Source organism: Peromyscus maniculatus, chromosome 16, assembly GCF_049852395.1.
Source record: "Peromyscus maniculatus bairdii isolate BWxNUB_F1_BW_parent chromosome 16, HU_Pman_BW_mat_3.1, whole genome shotgun sequence".
In the NCBI taxonomy this organism is placed as follows: domain Eukaryota; kingdom Metazoa; phylum Chordata; class Mammalia; order Rodentia; family Cricetidae; genus Peromyscus; species Peromyscus maniculatus.
Window position 1 is genome coordinate 33564241 of NC_134867.1, and position 19950 is coordinate 33584190.

A 19950-nucleotide genomic window follows, 5' to 3' on the forward strand; every position below is an offset into this window, starting at 1 on the left:
ACACATATATTACATATGTAAAGTGGGATGATTATCAAGGCCCCCTTCATCACAGAACTGAGAGAATCGGGCAGCAAACACTAAGTTGCAAGTGAGTACGTAATAGGTTAATTCTCAGACTTGCGTTGGAACTCTTGGCTCACCTTACGGTGAGGGTTTTATGGCTTTGTTTGTGCAGTTGTGACGAGGAAAGACTCTTACCATTGTCCCTTGATGATGGCCTCTGTAGTCTACACTGGAAAGCGCTTTCTAACTGAGGATTTGGCTTATTTAAGGCAACAAGGCTCAGACTAACCCTTCTAATCATAACCGCCATTATTTCCCTGTCATTAGAGAAATTAAAAAAAATGAGGGGAAATCATATGGGGCTGGTCAAATTCAATCATCTGATAGAAACATTCCATCTTTGACTCAGCTACACAATAGTCTTCTCTAGTTTTCTACTTTTTATTTACTGCTTCTTATTACTTGCGTCCCTGGGTCCTATGCCTCAAACAAAACAGGAGTAATGAAGTGAAGAAATTAAAATTACTCGTCAACAAGGTGCTTCAGCATGTAGGGGTGCTTGCCACCAAGCCTGAGGACCTGAGTTTGATTCTCAGGTCCTACATGTTGGCCGAAGAGAACTCACTTCCCCAAGCTGTGCTTGGAGCTCCACATATGTGCCATGACATGCACAAGCACATGCCCATGACCCCGCATGTAGACCACAGCACACATAATAAATAACTATAAGGGAATGTTTAAAATTAAAGTGATAAGTAGTAGTCGAAATAAAAACCAATTGAGTTACAGAATCCACCATCTGCCAATTTTACAACCTAAACACACAGTCCTCTCTAGCTTTTTGCTTCACCTCTGCAGACGGAGCTCAGAAGAATTTTGGCCCAGTGCTTTGTGTAATGTGAGAAGCCTGTATTCATGATAACAAACATATTGTCATCCCAAATAGCATTGCAATTCATTTCACAGAGTTCACAGGAACAATCCTGGACTCTGTCATCTTTTTCATACATTCAATTTACTGTAATTTTGCTGCAGCTAGGGCCAGAGTTATTGAATAGACATGATGCCAAGGAGCTCTTTTTGGCTAATCCTCTGCCAAAAAAGAAAAAAAAAGAAAAGAAAAATAAAGAATTGGCTTTCTACTTAGATTTATCAAAGTTCCATCCCAAATTGGAAATAAGGCAGAGTTTCATATTGGAGAAATAAAAGGTCAGGCGTTCCTGACATTGGTTATTAGTCCGAATTCAACAAGACACTTAGAAAATAAATTCTACAACTGTTTGAAAGAAGGATTGCATGTGGCCTATAAATATCACTATCTCTTTTGTTCTCACGCGCCATCTAGTGGTCATTGGAGGAATAGTTCACTGAATTTTCATGCTGGATCCTGGCTAGGAAAAACGAAAGCCTTAGTCAACAAAGACCGTATCTAGTTCAATGCCTTGCCTTTGTTTTTTTCCCCACGAAGCTAAGTTGCTGCTTTCTGGTTGTGTGCAACACAGAAAACTACTAACAAATCATGGATTTGACTTTATTCTTGGATTTTGACTTTCACTGTTCATCATTATCACTTTCAGCGTAACAAAACTAAAAAACACACAAGGTTCTTAGAGAAACAGCCAATGGGCAAGAGAACTTGGTGTTCAAGAATTAAGGTATGAGTTCAGGCCCCAGAACCCATAAAAAAGCCGGGCCTGGTGGTACATGCTTTGAACCCAAGCACTAGGGACTCCAGAGCAGGAGGCTGGGACAGGAATCTGGGACAGAGCAGGAAATGTACTGTTTAATCTAAAATAACATAGCACCTGATATCTTCCTTTGGCCTCTGTATGTTCAATCACATATACATGTATATATACACCACTACACACAAATACATACCCCACATTATACACACACACAACACAGAAAAAGAAAAGAATTAAGCAATACAGTGGTGTTGAAATTAGACCAATTACTGAGAATTTGGGTAACGTATATACTTCATCCAGAGGCAGTTTATCACCTATAGAATGGGTATCATATCTACCAGCTATCTGTCATGGCTACCTCAGAGAGTTGTCATGGAAAGAATACCAAAGTGCCTAATAGACCCCATAACCTATGACAGTGTCCACTGGCAACAGCCGTCGTTCACACTGAAGTAATATTGTGACCCATGTGGGCAACTCAGACACAGACTGGTGACTAACTATGGATGCTTTACTCCCCAACAGTTCTTCCCCTGGGTTAATGCAGTACGGTGTCATGGGCAAGAGCAATGGCCGTTTAAGCAAGCATGAACTCAGCCCCATCATTCTTCACACTTGCTGGCTAAGTGACCTCGGGCTTTACATTCAGTTCTCAATGGGGACATTTCAACATCTGTCCAATAGGGTTACTAATACCGACCGTAAGTATCTCAGCCACCATATTTAGAACTTCCTAAGTATTTGCTGTAATCTTAAACCAAACAACAAAAAGTAATTTATTTGGTACACGTACTAATACTACTGTTCAAAAACCAATATTTAATAAAATATAAATTCAACAAAAGTCTGCTACAGTATAAAGGTTGAGTTATTTAATCACATATAACTAGGAAAATGTGTTAGGGTGTTTTCTATCATATTCTTCTAAGAGAACTTTTATTTTTGAGACAGGATTCCATCATGTAGCTTAGGCTAACCTAAGATTTGAAATCCTCCTGTCTCACCTTCCTGAGTAGAAGAATACAGGCATATACAGCCACACCTGGATAAAATACCATCTTCTTGAAAAATCTTTTTGGAATAAGTATTTGGTTAAAACAATAATCATCGTTTTCCTTTATCCTTGTCCTCTACTCTCTACCACGTTTACCCTAACTGTTACTTCTACAACAACCCAGAAGGCAGAGGAGCGTGAACTTTCTACAGTGTATGCACAATGCAATGTAACCATGTACATAGACTACACTGTAGACTTCTACATACAATACAATGTAGACTTCTACATACAATATAATGTAGATTTCTACATACAATAATACAATGTAGAATTTTACATTAATACAATGTAGCTGTCTACATAGAATACAATATAGACTTCTACATACAATGTAGCTATCTACATACATACAATTCATTGAAGTTGTCTACATAAAATACAATGTAGACTTCTACATACAATAATACACTGTATACTTCTACATACAATAATACACTGTATACTTCTACAAACAATACAATGTAGCTGTCTACATAGAATACACTGTAGACTTCTGCATACAATGCAATGTAGCTGTCTACATAGAATACACTGTAAACTTCTACATATAATACAATGTAGGCTTTTACATACAATGCAATGTAGCTGTCTACATACAATACATTGTAGACTTCTACATACAATAATACAATGTAGACTTCTACACACAATACAATGTGGCTATCTACACACAATACAATGTGGCTGTCTACATACAATACAATGTAGCTGTCTACATACACTACAATGTAGAACATCTACATATTACTAAAGTCTTACAGGAGTAAGTCACAAAGCTAGTGTGCATGAGGCAAGAGAAGGAACCGGTTTTAGTTCCAGAAATGCAGCTCTGTAGAACACTGGCCCAGCATACACACAAAAACCAGCTCCATGCATACAAAAACTTTAAGAATGTTGTAACGATGAGAAAACTGCCATTCTTCTTATAAGCCATTGAAACGGGATTCCAATGGAAGGGAGCAATCTCTACCTTCTAAAGCAAGCTGTTTAACTGCTTTCATCTCTGTTTCTCTTAAATGCAAACAACAGTGACTGTATCAGATGATCCAAGATGTAACTTAATGTTATTACCCTATGATATGAATGGGAAATCTAGGAATTTGCTAAGGGTTTGCTTTCATTTGTTTGAACTGCCTGTTACAAAAATATTATAAACTAGATGGATAGTAAATAGAAACTTCTCATTGTTCAAGATCAAGGCAGACTGGGGAGGTGTCTTGTAAAGGTCCACTTTCTAGTTCAAAAATACAATCTTGTTCTGTGTCATCACACGGGGATGTCCAGGTAGTTCTCTGTGGCCTCTTAGGAGGGCATTCACTGTAACAGTTATTTTTGAGTCACCATGGTAAAATACCTGACAGGAAGGACTTAAGTGAGGACAGATTTATTTGGGCTCAGTTTCAGTCTGTCGCACAGGGAAGGCATTGCAACATGGCTTTGTCTGTAGAGGTGAATGTGGGAGAGTGAGGTGGTCGCTGTTCACATAGCAGCAGACAAGAAGAGACAATGGGGCTGAACCTTTAACAGCCAACCCCCCCTCCCGGTCACCCACATCTATCATCTAGACCTTATCTTCTGAAGATTCCCCAGCCTCTGTTATGGCTTAAATATATAGGTTCATGCGTTCAAACACTTGATCCACATTAGAGGCTGCTTTGGGAAGGTTACTGACATGTAGGAGGCGGAGCTTTGCTCGATGATGTGGGTCACTGAGAGCTGACTTTAAGGTTTTAGGGCCTGGCTCCCCTTCTTGTTTGTACTTGGCTTCCTACATGCAGGTGGACTGGGACGAGTCAGCCTTCCATCCCTGTCACCATGCATCCCTTCCACGGTGGAAAGTGCCCTCTGTGAGCCGAAGTAACACTTCTTCCTCAAGTTGCTTGCTGGCAGTTATTTTGTCAAAGCAACAAGGAAAGTGATAAATATACGCCGCCTTCCCGCCAGTATTGGTGAAATTATTAAGGCCACTCCACGTAGTTAAAAGGAGATTTATTGAATGGTGTAACTTACAAATGAAGGAATAGGTAGGTTGAGGGTTCTCGGAAAGACGCAGCAGTAGTTTGGTGATGTTCTCTGGAGAACTCTCCTCCATCCACCTCTAGCATCTGGGCTTCCAGCAGCAAGAGAGCGCAGCACCTCCCAATCTCGGGTCTTCAGGCCCTCCCTTGGGCCTGCCTTGTGGGTGTGATATTTACCAAAACTGCAATGGGGGTTGGAACTTCCAGACCAAAGCTGGAATGACTACCCACTACACCCCAGTAGCCACCAGCTCAAGCACTCAAAACCGAGTCTGCAGTAAACATTCACACTCAAACCAGGAGAGGATCCTAACCTCAGGCCTGCTTGCTTCCAACAATCTCCCGTCCTAATATCACTCCATGAGGTTGGGTGTATCAACCTCTGCATTTGGGCAAGACACCAGTATTTAGGGCACAGTGGAATTTTTCTGTTAGACTCTCTAAGTGGTATTTTAAAGAATGTTACCTATGTAAGAGCAAAGATACTAATTTAGACCTCAAAATATTTAAGATGACCAACTCTTCTTGCATAAATGAAGCATCAAATGCATCATGTATTCTCTCTTAAATTAGGCAACATCATGCCACTTGCTAGATTCCACATATTTTCTTACTCCATAATATCTAAATATTGAAAATTAAAATATATCCTTATTAGTCATCCTATTAATTTATATTAATAAATGTAAATTAGAGAAACATGCCACAAGTAACTTAAATATTGATAGTAATAATCTTCTGATACTTTGCTTTTATTTTTCTTATGAGACAAATATAGTCATGAGAAATATGAAGGTAGAAAAATCAGTGTAATCTCCCATGCTTTAGCATTTGTCTTAGCTTTATTTCCTGTTTTTGTGATTTAAAGATACCCTGGCAAAAACAACTTTGGAAAGAAAGTGTTATTTTAGCTTACAATTCCAGGATACAGTCCATCACTGTGGGAAAGTGAAGACAGCAGGAACTTGAAGTGGCCAGCCTCTTCACACACTCATACAGTTTCACATCTTCTACTTAGGGGATGGTGCTGCCCATAGTGGACCATCCTCCTATCTTAATTAATATAATTAAGACAATACTGTACAGACATGCCCACTGACTAACCAGATCTAGAAAATCCCCCAGTGAGACTATCTTCCCAGGTGATTCTAGAGTGTGTCAAGTTGGCAATTACAGCTAACCACCATATCACTTACTTGATATACCTCTGGCATTTGGAAATGGGCTATTTGATAGTATAGTATTGGCATGACAGAGAGCACTGAATTCAATGTAAGACCCATAAGTCACACTGCTCAAGTCTGCAATGTCTTGATCAAGAATAGATTATGACATAGGAGAATAACATTCTTAACAAATCAACACATCGTGTAGTAACTGTATTTGGAGAAAGGAAAGAAAAGTACAGTTTTATACTCCCAGGAACCTCTGTAGGATCAGTAATCTTTCATATTTGCATCTTCCCTGTAGTACTCACAACCCTGATATGCCCCTTATTCATTTTCTCAGAGAGAGAGAGAGAGAGAGTATGTGTGTGTAACATACACATGATATATGGTCATGTATATGTGTATATATGATTCTTGGGCATAACTGTGGTTATGTGCATGGCACAGCACCTTAGGAATTGGTCTTTGACTTCTACCTTGTTTGAGTCAGGGTTTCTCCATTGTTCACTACTGCATAAGCCAGACTATCTGACCCAAGAGCTACTAGGTATTCTCCTGTCTCTGTTTCCCATCTCTCCATAGAAGCACTACAATTCCAGATGCATATTACCATACACAACTCTATGTGGGTTCTGAGGATTTGAACTCAGGTCCCCACACTTGTAAAAATACTTTATCATAGAGTCATCTCCTCAGCCACATTCTCTAATTTTAATTTTTTGAATGTTTTATTTACATAATGAATGTGAGTAGATATGAGTATGAATATACCATGGCATGAATGTGGAGGGCAGAGAGCAACATTCAGTGCACAGTTCTCTCCTTCCACCATGTGGGCCTCGGGGATTAACGGGTTGTCAGGCTTGGGCAGCCAGTGTTTTTACCCACTGAGCCGTTTAGCCAGCCCTCATTTTCTAATTTTTAATTGACAAGATTGGATACATTTATCGCTTATAGCTTGTTTCAAGCTATGTATACATTATGGAATATCTAATTAAGTTCATGGACATATGCATTGTCTCACACTCACCTGTGGAGAGAATACTTAAGACTACTGTTAGCAACTTTAATATATTACACTTAACTACCGTTGTCATCATGCACAACAGATCTCTCAAGCTTAGTCTTGTACATTCTTCAGCTGCCATTTCACCAACCCATCTTCTTCGCTGAACTTCGCCCACTCACAACTACCGTGCATACTCCCTGTTTCTCTGGGTTTGGCTCCTTTCAATCCCCCTATTAAAGATTACACGGCGTTTGTTCTTCTGTGCCTGGCTTATCTCACTTGTCTTAGTGTCCTTTTAGGCTCTTCCATGTTGTTGCCAATAACAGAATTTTCTTATTTGAGGCTGAGTAGTAACACACTGAGCGTTTATACTACATGTTCTTTATCCAGCACATTGGCTGACTCCATTTCTTGGCTACCATGAACACAAGAATATAGACATCTTTTTGCATCCTGGTTGTACAATCTTTTGATATATTTCCAGTGGTGAAACAGCTGGACCATATGGCAGTTTATTTTTAAGTCAAGCAACCTCTGTATGTTTTCCATAATGGCTATACTATATTACATTCCTATCATGATGTGTTAATATTATATTATATTATCTTTCTCTTGATCTGTCAAAATTCAGGTTCCATGAAATTGGGGACTACTCTTATCTTCTAATCTCTGTATCACTGGTACCTAGGTTATATAACTACCTAATATGTATATAGTGGATAGGTACTCAGAACATGGTAAACTCTTTCTGGGTAACTTCTGACCCTTACCCTTTGCTGCTAGTCATTGTCCTTTCTGTCTCTTTACTCACTATGGCCAATCTCCTTGTGTTTCAATTGGAAAAGTCTTCACAATGGTAGACAATGATGACTTGGAATTAGATGTTAGCCCCTTGCTTCTGAGCTCTGCAGATGCACACCCTCTGAATATATGACCTTCCCTCTAGACAAGGCACATTTCAGAAATGTTCTGCATCTTTTGAAATTTCTTTCTAGTGAGTCTTTTAATAGATGAGACACTCTCCTTTAGAATGTGAACTTTGCATATTTCCATCATTCCCAGAGTTACAGGTTTCATTCTCTATTGTCACTTCCATCTCCTAAGCAATCAGTCATCAAGAGATGTATCTACACTTCAATAACCCTTGCTTTCTGAAGGGCAATGTGACCATCATTACATACTGTGAGAGAGATCAACCCACAACCTGAACTCACCTCAGAGCACCCCCTCACACACTGTTTGTTCTGGTCAGATACATGCCAAGATTGTACTGAAAAGGCACTAGGCTGACCATCCAAGGCATTCCATAGTTTATATTCTCTAGTTATCTCAGCTGGGAAAAATGAAGAAAACAGTAGTTGGCAATAAGCCAGTACTTTATATCATGACCTGGTTTTAACCAACCATCTTCCAGTCCATCTATAAGCACAAGCTACACAGAGCATCATAGCCCTCTCAAGAAGCAGCAGCAAGAGCTGTTAGACAATGGCAGACTTGCTGATCTCATCACATAGAACCATTCCATACATGAGTGAACTGTATTTACTCTTGTGTGGACTTTTCCTATTTTATCTTATATTTCTCTTGGTATCATAATAAGCCTTCCCACCCTACCTCCAACCACCTAGACAAATGTCTCATTCAATCAGAACTCATGCATAGCTTGGCACAGAACTTCAGCCTTTGCAGATCTTTACAATGGAAGACGAAAACATACACAGTCATAACCAAAACTAATGAGTTTTTAATATGGATTCCTGGGTTCAGTTTCAAGAAATCCTCATTCAGAGAGAGAGAGAGAGAGAGAGAGAGAGAGAGAGAGAGAGAGAGAGTAGATAGACAGGCAGACAGATAGATATTTTACCTATCCATCTAATATCTAGGAAACACACTTATATTTCTTAAATTTTGTAGTCCCTGAACTTCTTCCAAAGCACTGTTCACCCATTTCCCTCATTGTGTCAGGATTCATCTGAATTCAACTTGGGAATACAGTGGCCTAGAGTATAGACCTATAACAGTGCAGGAGCAGTGGTAGATTCTTCATTTTGCTCTCAGTAAGAGAAAGATTTATTCATTTGTCCAATAGGCATCATGCTGAACCTCTACAGGGAACTAATGATAAATAAAAAAGTTAATATGGGCAAAAATAACTCCATTCCTTATGGGCAGTATTCAAGGTAAAATGCAGAGTTCCTTGTTAAGAACATATTAAGAACCTTAAGAAAGCAAGAGCAAAGCATTAAACCAAGGACAGACTGCATCTATGCATAAGTAAAACCCCATTCACAAAGAAACTCAATGATGTAAATGACCTCCTATGAGTAGAACACAAAACAAAAGTCACAATTTTGTTCTCAAAGCAAAGAGCGTCCTCAGATCTACACCTATGGCATTGGCCTAGCCTGTAAAAGGGATCTATAACTCCTTGACTCGAAAATTTAATTAATAGATAAATAGTGATGACTTACTCACAATATACTAACAATCTAGTATTAACCCTAGGAAACATTTTAATCAGTTCTTCCAGTTGAGTAGTTCACTGAATCTTGCACTTATAGATGAGTGTACCAACATAGCTGGACATGAGGGTACACACCTTTAATCTAGGCACTTGAGGGGCAGAGGCAGGCGGATCTCTGTAAGTCCAGCCTGATCTACATAACTAGTTCCCAGCCAGCCAAGGCTACATAGTGATACCATGTCTTAAAACAAAAAAACATAACTCCACACAAACAAGAACAGCAACAACAACAAAATCCTGCAGCCACATTCAGTGTAACAATAATGAATTAATATTCTCTCTTGCTCTGTGATTGCTCTGGGCACTACAGCTTCCTAGAAACCATAAACTCCTGAAGAAGCAAGTGTTTTGGTGTGTGTCTGTCCCCGCTAGATGGGCTGAGGCAGGTGGACTTCAATAATGCCTGAGAATGCGGCTAACTGAGACAACACAGAAATGTCATAAGTCCCCTTCCCAAGGAAAGCCCTTAGGAAGAAAAGGCCCTCTTTGTAGAGCAAAAGGAGGCCAAGTATGAGTGGCATCCATGTACTAGAAGAGAACAACAGGTCTACCTTAACAACAGCTTCCAAATATCCCTTTGAATTTTCATGAAACGCCCAAGAAAACATGTAAACGTTCACTGAAACCAGCCAGGTCAAAACTTGAATGAATCCAAATGTACTTAATACACGAGCCCTTCCAATCTATAGATTATTATTCTTGTTCAGCCATTTGTCAAGCTTATATTTCTATACTATACATCAACAATCATGATTCATAGTATAGAATTACATACCTAGAGAGTTGGTAGTTATTTAGTCATATAGATTCGACAATCTATAAAAAAAGTTTCAGTAATTATTCCTAGACTTTTAAGAGCAATTTTTTTTTAAAAAAGTATATAGGCCCCAGCACGTCAGAAATGCCAGCTCTTCATACACAGAACTTGGGAGCTTTGGACATGGTTCACACTTGTCCATCACTATACTGATCACCAAAGCATCAAGGAATTGGTATTTCTACATTTCTTATTTCATTGTTGTTTTTCCTTATTTGTATTCTGGCATAATACTCTGCTTCAAAGAAATACAAATAGCAACAAAAGAAATTAAAATGAAGGCTGGAGAGATGCCCCAGTGGGTAACGTGCTTCACAAGTGTGGAGAACCTCAATTTGGATTCACAACAACTATATACAGACTGTGTGACACTGTCCATCTTGGGGGGTGGAGTAGGGAAGAGGCAGATCCTGGGGATTATGTACCAGCCAGCCTAGCCAAAACAGTGAGCTCATCGAGAAATCCTGTCTCAAAAATAAGATAAATACCTAGAAAGGAGAACACATAGCATCCACCTCTAGCTTGCATGTGTATACTTGTGCTCCTGCACACATATGTGAACCCCACATACATGCACATAAAAATAAAGACATTTTAAAAGATCAATTTAATAAAGAAACAAACAGTGAATGATAGACTATGCAGATCTTGTGGCAGAGGCTGGAAACTAATCTCCAAGCAAAAGTACACGCAGAGCACAGGACCTTTAACTGTTTAGAGAACAGGCAATTTCTCCCATTAGCAGTGTAGGAAGAGCCAAGAAAGACTTCCCCCATAATGTTTTCACTTTTAGAAGCCAACTGGTGCTGTGAACTTTGTGTAAGAGCGGCAAATGTGAATCACCCACGTCCCCTTCAAAAGAAAGTCTTAGTCTTTTTCCAGGAAGGGGGAAAAGGAGTTTCACACACAGAACCCAACATAGGTTTCCAGATTCACTCTTACTAACTTCACTATGAAAAATGGAAAGACTCTTTCTTGTGTTGCTGAACGTGGTATACCTTTCAGCTGATGGTTATATTGCAGTTCTCTGCCAAACCCAGCAGCCACTTTATAAACAAAACTCCAGTTCAAAGTTTTTCCTAAAATTAATAATGTAATGAAATCCCTACCAAATTGTTGCTTCAAATCTACAGCCAAACCTTTAGTCAAAACATCTCAAACACACCTGAGACAAAACCTATATAAAAGATAGTTCAAAAAGCAAGCCAATCATACTTCAGGATAGCTGTTTTGCACCTGTGGGTTGAGACCCCTTGGCAAACATCTCCAAAAATATTTACATTTTAATTCATAACAGTAGCAAAATTACAGTTATGAAGTAGCAATGAAAATAATTTTACAATGAGGGGTCACCACAACATGAGGAACTGTATTAAAGGGTTGCAGCATTTGGAAGGCTGAGAACCACCGCCTTAGGATCATTCTTTTTAAAATGCAGGACATCCATGGAGCTTCAGACTTGCAAAGTCTGACCAAGGTGAGGCTTATGATCATTTTTAGAAAACAACTTTTTAAACTCCCAAGGTGATTCTGAAATAATGCTTAGAGCTGTGAACCACTATTCTAAACCATGCTTCTGAGAATGGCACCTGGAGACCAGAGCCAGCTGAGAACTGACTTCCAATGCAAAGCAGATCATCACTCAGGCGTGCTAAATTAGGGACCCTTCAGGCCCAAGGGGACAAAGGAGGTGATGCTACAAGCCCTTAGGTAATTATAATAACTAAAAGCTACCAGACCTTGCTCCAGCTTTTTCCCCCTGTATTCACAATCAACATGAACATTAGCATTTATTACTCCATAAAAGGGCCTAGCAGCTGCCACTTTGAAAATGTCCTCACAGTCGTCACATTTGCTACCCCGATCTTACCTTGCAGCTTTTTTCCTCAGGTCACAGCAAAGGTCAGCGAACTTCAGCTACAACGTCAGCATTTTCTCCTTTACAGGTCCTATGGCTTCTGTCCCAAACACTCAAAGGTATCCCATACAATCCAGAAGTGAACGGAAGCAGTTTGTTCTGATGACACCTTCAGTTACAAAACCAGCTAGCAGGCCAGATTGGGCCCCAGGGCTATAATTCACCCAACTCCTAAGTGTAAGAAAATAATTCGGAACAGCCCGGGAAGAAATACAGAAACAGAGCAAAACATTCCCAGCTCATACCAAGAAATGAGCACTCTCTTGTAAGCACAAACGTCTCCAGTCTGGAAGCTGCTTAAGGACAGACGCTAAAGAAAAAGGTACTAAATGTCATTTGTCCACATGTCACGTTTGAACCAATAAAATACCAGTTAGGTACATCCACATACGTAGAACCAGACATCTAAGCTGAAGTCACATTGACGGGGGTCCAATAGAAGAAGACAAGCCTTTAAGCACTTAGAAACAATGCTTTAATATTGATCATGTTATTCTACAGGTGAGGATATGGTAGCACCAAGCTCTGGAGTCACAAAACAGATGACATTAGGCCCAAGTCTGAATCCGTGGGTAGGATTATGCCACTTGTAGAGAAAAGTTTAAAAAAAAAGAAATCTAGCTGGAGGAAATAGCAGGTGCAGGGACCTTACAGCTCAATGTTGAGGAAGTCGGAAAAGAGCTCATAAAAGGAAGGGAAGAAGACGGAAAACTAGGATAAACCGAGGTGGACATCTGGGAAGTTGAGAGTTGTGTAGATATGTGGTATTAAATAAGTTAAAACTGCCAAGACCAAGCTTAAGAAAAGAAAGGAAAGAGAAGATAGGAAAACTGTCCTCAAACACAGAGGACGAAATAGGGGATTGTGTTAGTTACTTTTCTTATCACTGTGATCAAAACCCTGAACAGAAGCAACTTAAGGAAGAAAGGATTCATTTTGGCTTGTGGCTTCTGAGGCCATAGTCCATGGTGGTGTGGTCAGTGGTCACAGGAGCATGTGGCTTTGACTCAGATCTTGCAGATTAGGAAACAGAGACCAGGGCCAGATGTGGCGCTCAGACCCAAAAGGTCTGCACCTCAGCAGCTTACTTCCTCCAGCTGGGTTCCAACTCCTAGGGGCTGCAAAACCTCCCAGAAGGTGCCACCTGCTGAGGAACAAGTATTGACACATCTAAGCCTGTAGGGGAACTTTGATATCAAATGTCAACAGGGACCATTCCAGGATAGTGTTTATCACAGCAAACAGTCAAGGGTTGATTGAACTAAAGCAAACACTTGTAGAATAAAGGGGAGAAATGTTTATGCATGGTCTTTCTGAATTTGCATAGATACTCAGTCTTCTGGACGAATCCTCTTCCTTTTCTTTTGGAAAGTGATGACAGGCCTTTTAATCCCAGCACTCAGGAGGTAGAGGCAGGTGGATCTCTGTGAGTTCAGGGCCAGTCTGATCTACAGAGTGAGTTCTAGGATAGCCAGGACTACACAGAGAAGCCCTGACTGGAAAATAAAAATTAAAAAGAAAGAAAAGAAAAGTAAGACTCCTGACTGAGTGGGCTGGTGCACACTCACATTTACAACACTTGGAAGCCTTCGCTCCAAGGATCATAAGTTCAAGACCAGTCTCATAAACCAAAATCAAAACCAAACAAAAAAAGGCTGCAACTCCTAACTGAGACAGGAAATATGATATGAAGACTAGCTTGGGTTACCAACACAAACTGCTCTGTCATGGCTGTTGAATTTTAGATACCTGGAGACAAACCAGTACACACTTATTTCATAAAACAAGTCAGGTGAAAAGCCCCTCGAGCTTGAAAATGCAAACTGCTAATAAGCAACAATCCAGACCCGACAATACCTATGGTGCACTGGTTTTGACTGCATAACTTCTTAGTCCTACTGTGTGCATTTTTCTTTCACGAAGCTGCCACACTTCAAGTGTGAAATACTTCAGTGAATTCTGCTGTACCTTAAAAATCCAGTCTCCTCTCCATTCCCCATGATCCCTTTCTACTTCCTTGGCTACTTCAGGTTATATACTCAAACCCAAAGACCAGGAACTAAGACCCACAAGGAGAAGAGAACATGCTGCACTTGTCTTGCTGGGTCGGCGTGACCTCACTCAGTATAACATTTTCCAGTTCTATGCATTTACCCACAAATTTCATGTATTCTTCTTAACATGAAAAGGAAGCTTCATCCTTGAAATCTCAACTATATGATTGCCTAAATAAGACCTGCATTATGACGTCACCAATTAACATGTCAACATAAACGGAGGAAAATTCACAAAGTCCCTCTCGTAGATGAAGAGCTCCAGGCAATCAATAGCTGCTGAGCAAGAGTCAATTTTTCTCTAGGGACAAGTTCCCTGATAGATTATCCCATCCCAAGTATATATACTTACATACAAGTAACACTAAATGGATGTAGTAGGTTGTGTGTATGTGTGTGTATCCATACATGTAACAATATAATTAAAGACGATATGAATTTGAGAGGGAGTGGGAGATATAATGAGGAGTTGCAGTGGGGAGGAGGAAGTGGGTGGAAAATGCAAATACAGTAATCAGGTATAAAATTTTCAAATGTTTTTAAATTGAAAATAAAATAGAAATTCAGTTTTTGCAGTCCATGACTGGCCTGGTCTCCTACATCTTCTTGCACCTGGTGGGCCTTACCTCCTCACCCTGCTTACACACATTGCTGACACTGCCTATTTCAGACACACACATTGACTCTTATTATGGATACACTATATCCTTCAGTGAACTCCGCTGTATGTAACAAAGCATCTCTATCACAAAGACAAAACAAACAAAAACCACAGGACTATGTTCCCTGTTTTTAACTCTACTCCTAGATCAGTCCCGGCTCCTGCTTGCATTGGGGTAGGCTCACTGGGGTGATGTTCCTGTGAATCTATCTAAAGCTTTCCTCCATGCTACTTCTTAGCTCTTCACAGCTCTGAGAAAGTCCAAATATTCCGATTCTGAGGACTAGAATGTTTGAAAGATGCTAGCCATGACCTACACTTATCTTCCCTTGCTGGGCTACTTGACCAAATAATGCCACAGAGAACCAGAGCCAGGCTTTCTCAAAGCTCAGCATGCGCCTGGGTTCTCAGGCTGTATTCCTAGCAGTGGCAATCCCAAAGTCCTGATTGGAGCTAACAGCGTTCTTTAGGATGGTATGGACTCCTTGGCAAATTTGGACACAAGTATATCAATCCTAGACTTAACTGGACATTTCAGGTTTCTTACCTAGATTCCTGTTAACATTTATTTCTCATCCTGCATAGAGGCAGTTATCTTCTTTTGTAAATCACTAAGATGAAAACTAGGGGGTCATCTAAGTAATGGAAAATTCCTTCAATCAATTGAAAATGAGCCAGCAAAGAACCAGGACTAAAACCTTGAATGTTATACAAATATAATTGATTAGCTCCTTTAAACTGGCTGAAAACTCCTGATGAGGTGCTTAGTTTTGAAAAACCTAGACTTCATCAATGGAACAAAACCACTTTTATTCATGAAGACGTCTAATGAAACTCCTTGGCTATTTTCTTGTCCAGGATTTGAGAATAAACAGACCACAGGTAAATTTTGTACAAATACTAAACACTAAGTGCATCTCAAAAAATCGGGAGAAATAATAGAGGCAGGCATACATTCCCACACAATGAAGGGCAAGGAAAGCATGCTCTTAGGTGTGTTAGGACTGGAGATCTGTCTAGTCCTATTCAATTGCTAAGAGAAAATGAAATCCACACCAGGCCCTGCTTCACAGCTTAACTCGCTATAAGAAACCTCATCCCCCTCCTCCCTGGTTTTGGAGATACACTGGTGCCCAGTGAGGATGGAACTCAGTAAAAGAGGAGAGTCGCCTAGCTCTGACGAGTCTCACAATCTTTAAAATGGAAAGCACCAAGACTCGCATTGCACATTTTGACTCCTCCTCCTGTGTCCGAATTAAGAGATGGAGAAAGAGGAGAGAGTGAGCCCAAAATACTGTCTACCCTGCACATTCAAATACGCAAATAACTTTATCGTTTTCTTCTTCTTCTTCTTGATGAAGATATTCCAGGTGACTGCTTACAAGAGAGTTTAACAGGGCGTTACATGTCAAACTACACCCAGCTCAGTTACTTCTAAGTAAGGACTTAGAAACACGCTTTCCAAAAGCCATTGCCCCACAGAGAGAAAAGACTAGCCAAGGCAAGGGTCTGGGAGATGGTTTTTTTTTGTTTTGTTTTGTGGTTGTTATTTTCTCAAGTAAGGTATTAGGTCATTGGGGGATTCTGAAAAAGACATGGCTTATGTTAACTGCACAGAGAGACTTGTGAATGGAGACCTTGGAGATCTACACTGTGAGCAAGTCAGAGGCAGGCTTAACAGGGGATTCCTGGTGGCTTTTGCAGGGTCACAGGTAAGCAAAGTGCTCATAGTGGGGCTGTTGCTAATGGTATTATTACCTGTGTATTTAGATGATAATAATAATAATAATAATAATAATAATAATAATAATGATAGTAATGGTAATGAAGAGGAGGAGGGTGGCATGGGTCTCCAGGGAAACCAATGAAGAGCTACTTTCTCTTGTGCTATAAACTGCTTAATTCAATGCAGTTAGGGTCTTCTACTTCAGAACAAACTAGAAACGGGGAGTTTTAGCCCCCTCCCTAGAGGCAAGGTGCTCAAGTTTGTGCTTTGTGTCCCTTTTCATCTAGCTTTGTCACAAGGTGCTGACTGGCTGCAGTCATTATCCTTAATTGGCCCTTTTCAAGGCCGAGGCACACCTCCCTGGCCTCGTCTACCTGCCTTAATCTCATGTGTCAGGTCCATGTTCACAACTTGTATAGATCTGATGTGGAGAAGAGCAAGGGCTTACGGGGGTGGGGGAAGGAGGGAGGGGGGAGAGGGGGAAGGGGGGAGGGTCGGCATCAATTCCGTAATAAAGTGGGTGTTAAAGCAACAGCTGATTGTGCCCAGAGTGACAGCGTCACTTGTTTACAGTTACATGTGCCCACAAAGGAACGCATCCTAAGTGCTAGCGGACATTTTCATAAAGACTTTAAAAGCCCTGCCCACAAAGTCCAACTTTTCTCCAACTATTAACCACTGAGAGACACATGCAGCCTTGCGGTTTGCTTCCGCTTTAGCTCCCAGAGTTTTTCTTTTTGTTTTAGTTTCGATAGGGGGGAAAAAAAACAACCTCCAATCTTTTGAGATCTAAGAGAAGTAAGTTACTATTTTGGGTAAGTTATTAATGCTCATCATTTAAGTAAGAGTGAAAGACAACTAATGCAAAGTCGGAAGAAGGCACCTTCCTGGCCGACTGATCAGGTTGCTGAAGATCAGGTAATACTCACAACGCTATATCCCCACGTCATTTGCTTGCAGAGTACGCCCTTTTTTGCAAACATCCAGGCAAACTGGTAGCAATGGAAGTTGTAGCTGCAATTAAATGGCCATTTGGATGCATTTTCTTTGGAAATGTGTGTTTAATTTTATTCAAAAGCTTTCGGTTTAAGTTTCAAAGGCCCACCATTCTCCTGCTTTCCTTATATGAAGAGCCATCTGGAAATCTGATACCACAGTTTCCAACACACACACACACACACACACACACCTAACTGCATTTGGAAAATGGCTCTTCCCTTTTCAGCTGATGTCTCCTGCAGAGAGTCTGTTTTGCATGATATTCAAGTGATATATGAATGATAACATTACACAAAGTTATGTGCTTTTTTTCTAAGAAATAAATCCTGGACACTTTTTGACAGCAATAAAAATATCAGATGAGTGCAGTATGCACGCAGTCCGCTTCGGTTCAGTACTGACCAAGTTAATGTCGAACCTTAATATCAGCTGTTCTCTTTTTGGCTGAGATGGTAATTATTTGGAGGGTTTTTGTTTTTTGCTGGTTTTGTTTTGCTTTAAGCAATTTGCCTGTATTGCATGAAGTTCCTTTCCTTTAAAAAAAAAGTAATCTTGATTTTTAAAAATAATAAATTACCTTCATCCTGAGCTTGCAAATGGAAAGTTAAATGACAGGGTCAAGGCAAGATTCTACCAAGGTGGTCGGTCAGCCGTGGAGTCCAAAGAGATTTAAGTCAAAAGGAACAAGAATGCGGTGTCTAATCTCAATCAGAAAGGATTTATTTTTATTTATTTATTTTGTTTTCAATCCTAGAAAGATTCCTTCGTCAGTCTCCGTTAGGAACAAACTATTAACGCTGCTGTGGGAATATCATCAACAGTTAAAAGCCCTTTACCCCTCCCTCTGAGATCTGCCAACCCTCTAAGTTAACCAAATGTGCAGAGACGCTCGCCTTACCTGCGGTGAAAGCAGTGTGCGAGCCTAGTCACGGCTGTAACTGTCTTCCGCAGGTCATGAGCAGGGGACCCCAGAGTCCCAAGAAGTGAGGCAATGTGATCATGAGAAAACATGATCACCAGTGCTCGGCGAGAGTCGCTTTACTCTGTGCGCGATACTCCTTCTCTGGGTCTCTCACTGGCCCCTCCGGTTAATCGGGATCCGGGACCTGTCATTTCTGCTCCATCATCCCAGCAGCTGTTTTAAGGACTGCGGGCACGTGGGCACCAGAGGAGGAGGAGGAGGAGGATCCGCAAGCACCGAGCTTGCACAAGCTTCAGCTGGTGCACACTCAGGACCCCTGACTGCTCAGCTGCTACTGAGGATCCAAAGCCCGGCGCTAGGCAGCGATCGGCTTTCCAGCGAGGAGCAGCAGCTGCGCACAAGCCGGCTGCCTTCAGGTCTAGAGCGAGCTGCTGTGCCAAGGGAAGCTCTCTGCAAGCACAGAAAGCGGCGGTCTACTGAGCATGCTCAGGCCCCTGCTGTCTCTCCAGGGCCTGTCAACTGTTGACATCTCTAAATATGAAAAAGGGATACTGAGGAAGTGGTACAAGATGAGTACCTCGGTGGAGGTAATTTTAAATTTGGGCATGACCTCCTTCCTCACCCTTCTGCTGTAAAAGAGAAACAAAGATGCATTGCTGTGGATTTAGCAATTCTTTTGACAGGTTGACAGGACCGTTTTGGAAGCTATCGATAGCTTTTAATCTTAACTGTCCCTGTGCAATTAAATCGCCCCTGGGGTCAAACGCCCCTGGCATAAGCAGTGAAACCCATTACTATCATTGATGGCTTAGGTATAAAATTGCCTGTGTTTGAAAGTTTAAGCAATGAGCCACAAAATTATTGATCCCTGAGTGTATAATCTGCTGCCTAGACTAATATCTTAAAGCAGTGTTCTATAAAGTGATTTGCAATATGTGAGATGGAAATGTTAATTTATATATTATGCTGATATATAGGTTAATCTATATATTTTAATAACATACACATTGAAACTTCAGTGTTACCCTCAGTGTCAGTAGAGAACATCTGCTAATTCCAGATTGTAAACATAAATCTTTGCTCCACGCTTGATAAAGGGCAAGGACTCTTAATGTTTGTGAGAGGATGAACTCCGGGTTTGGTAGGTAATCTGCTCATCGCTCTTAACTGGCGAGTCAGTGTGCTCGAATTTCATATGAACAAAGATCTTGGCCCTTGACCTCTGTCTTCCCAATAGGGCTAGTCAAGTATTTAAACATAGAATACACTGTACATTTCCACTATAAGCAAATTGGCCTGTTGATGGTTTGTATTTTGACGTTTTAATTGTCAATTTTTTCCGCCTTCTCTTTTCCCTGCACCTAACATGCTACTTCCCT

General features: G+C 40.6%; 1 protein-coding gene across 1 annotated transcript in view; it reads right to left on the reverse strand.

Moving 5' to 3' along the window:
* Arhgap18 (Rho GTPase activating protein 18) overlaps nt 1-19006 on the reverse strand; it is a 219310-nt gene extending 200304 nt beyond the window's left edge. The window contains exon 1 of the mRNA XM_016005245.3: nt 18548-19006. Coding sequence (XP_015860731.1) covers nt 18548-18660 — 113 coding nt within the window. The 5' untranslated portion in view covers nt 18661-19006. The remainder of the gene's footprint in view (nt 1-18547) is intronic.
* Between the last annotated feature and the right edge of the window lie 944 nt (nt 19007-19950).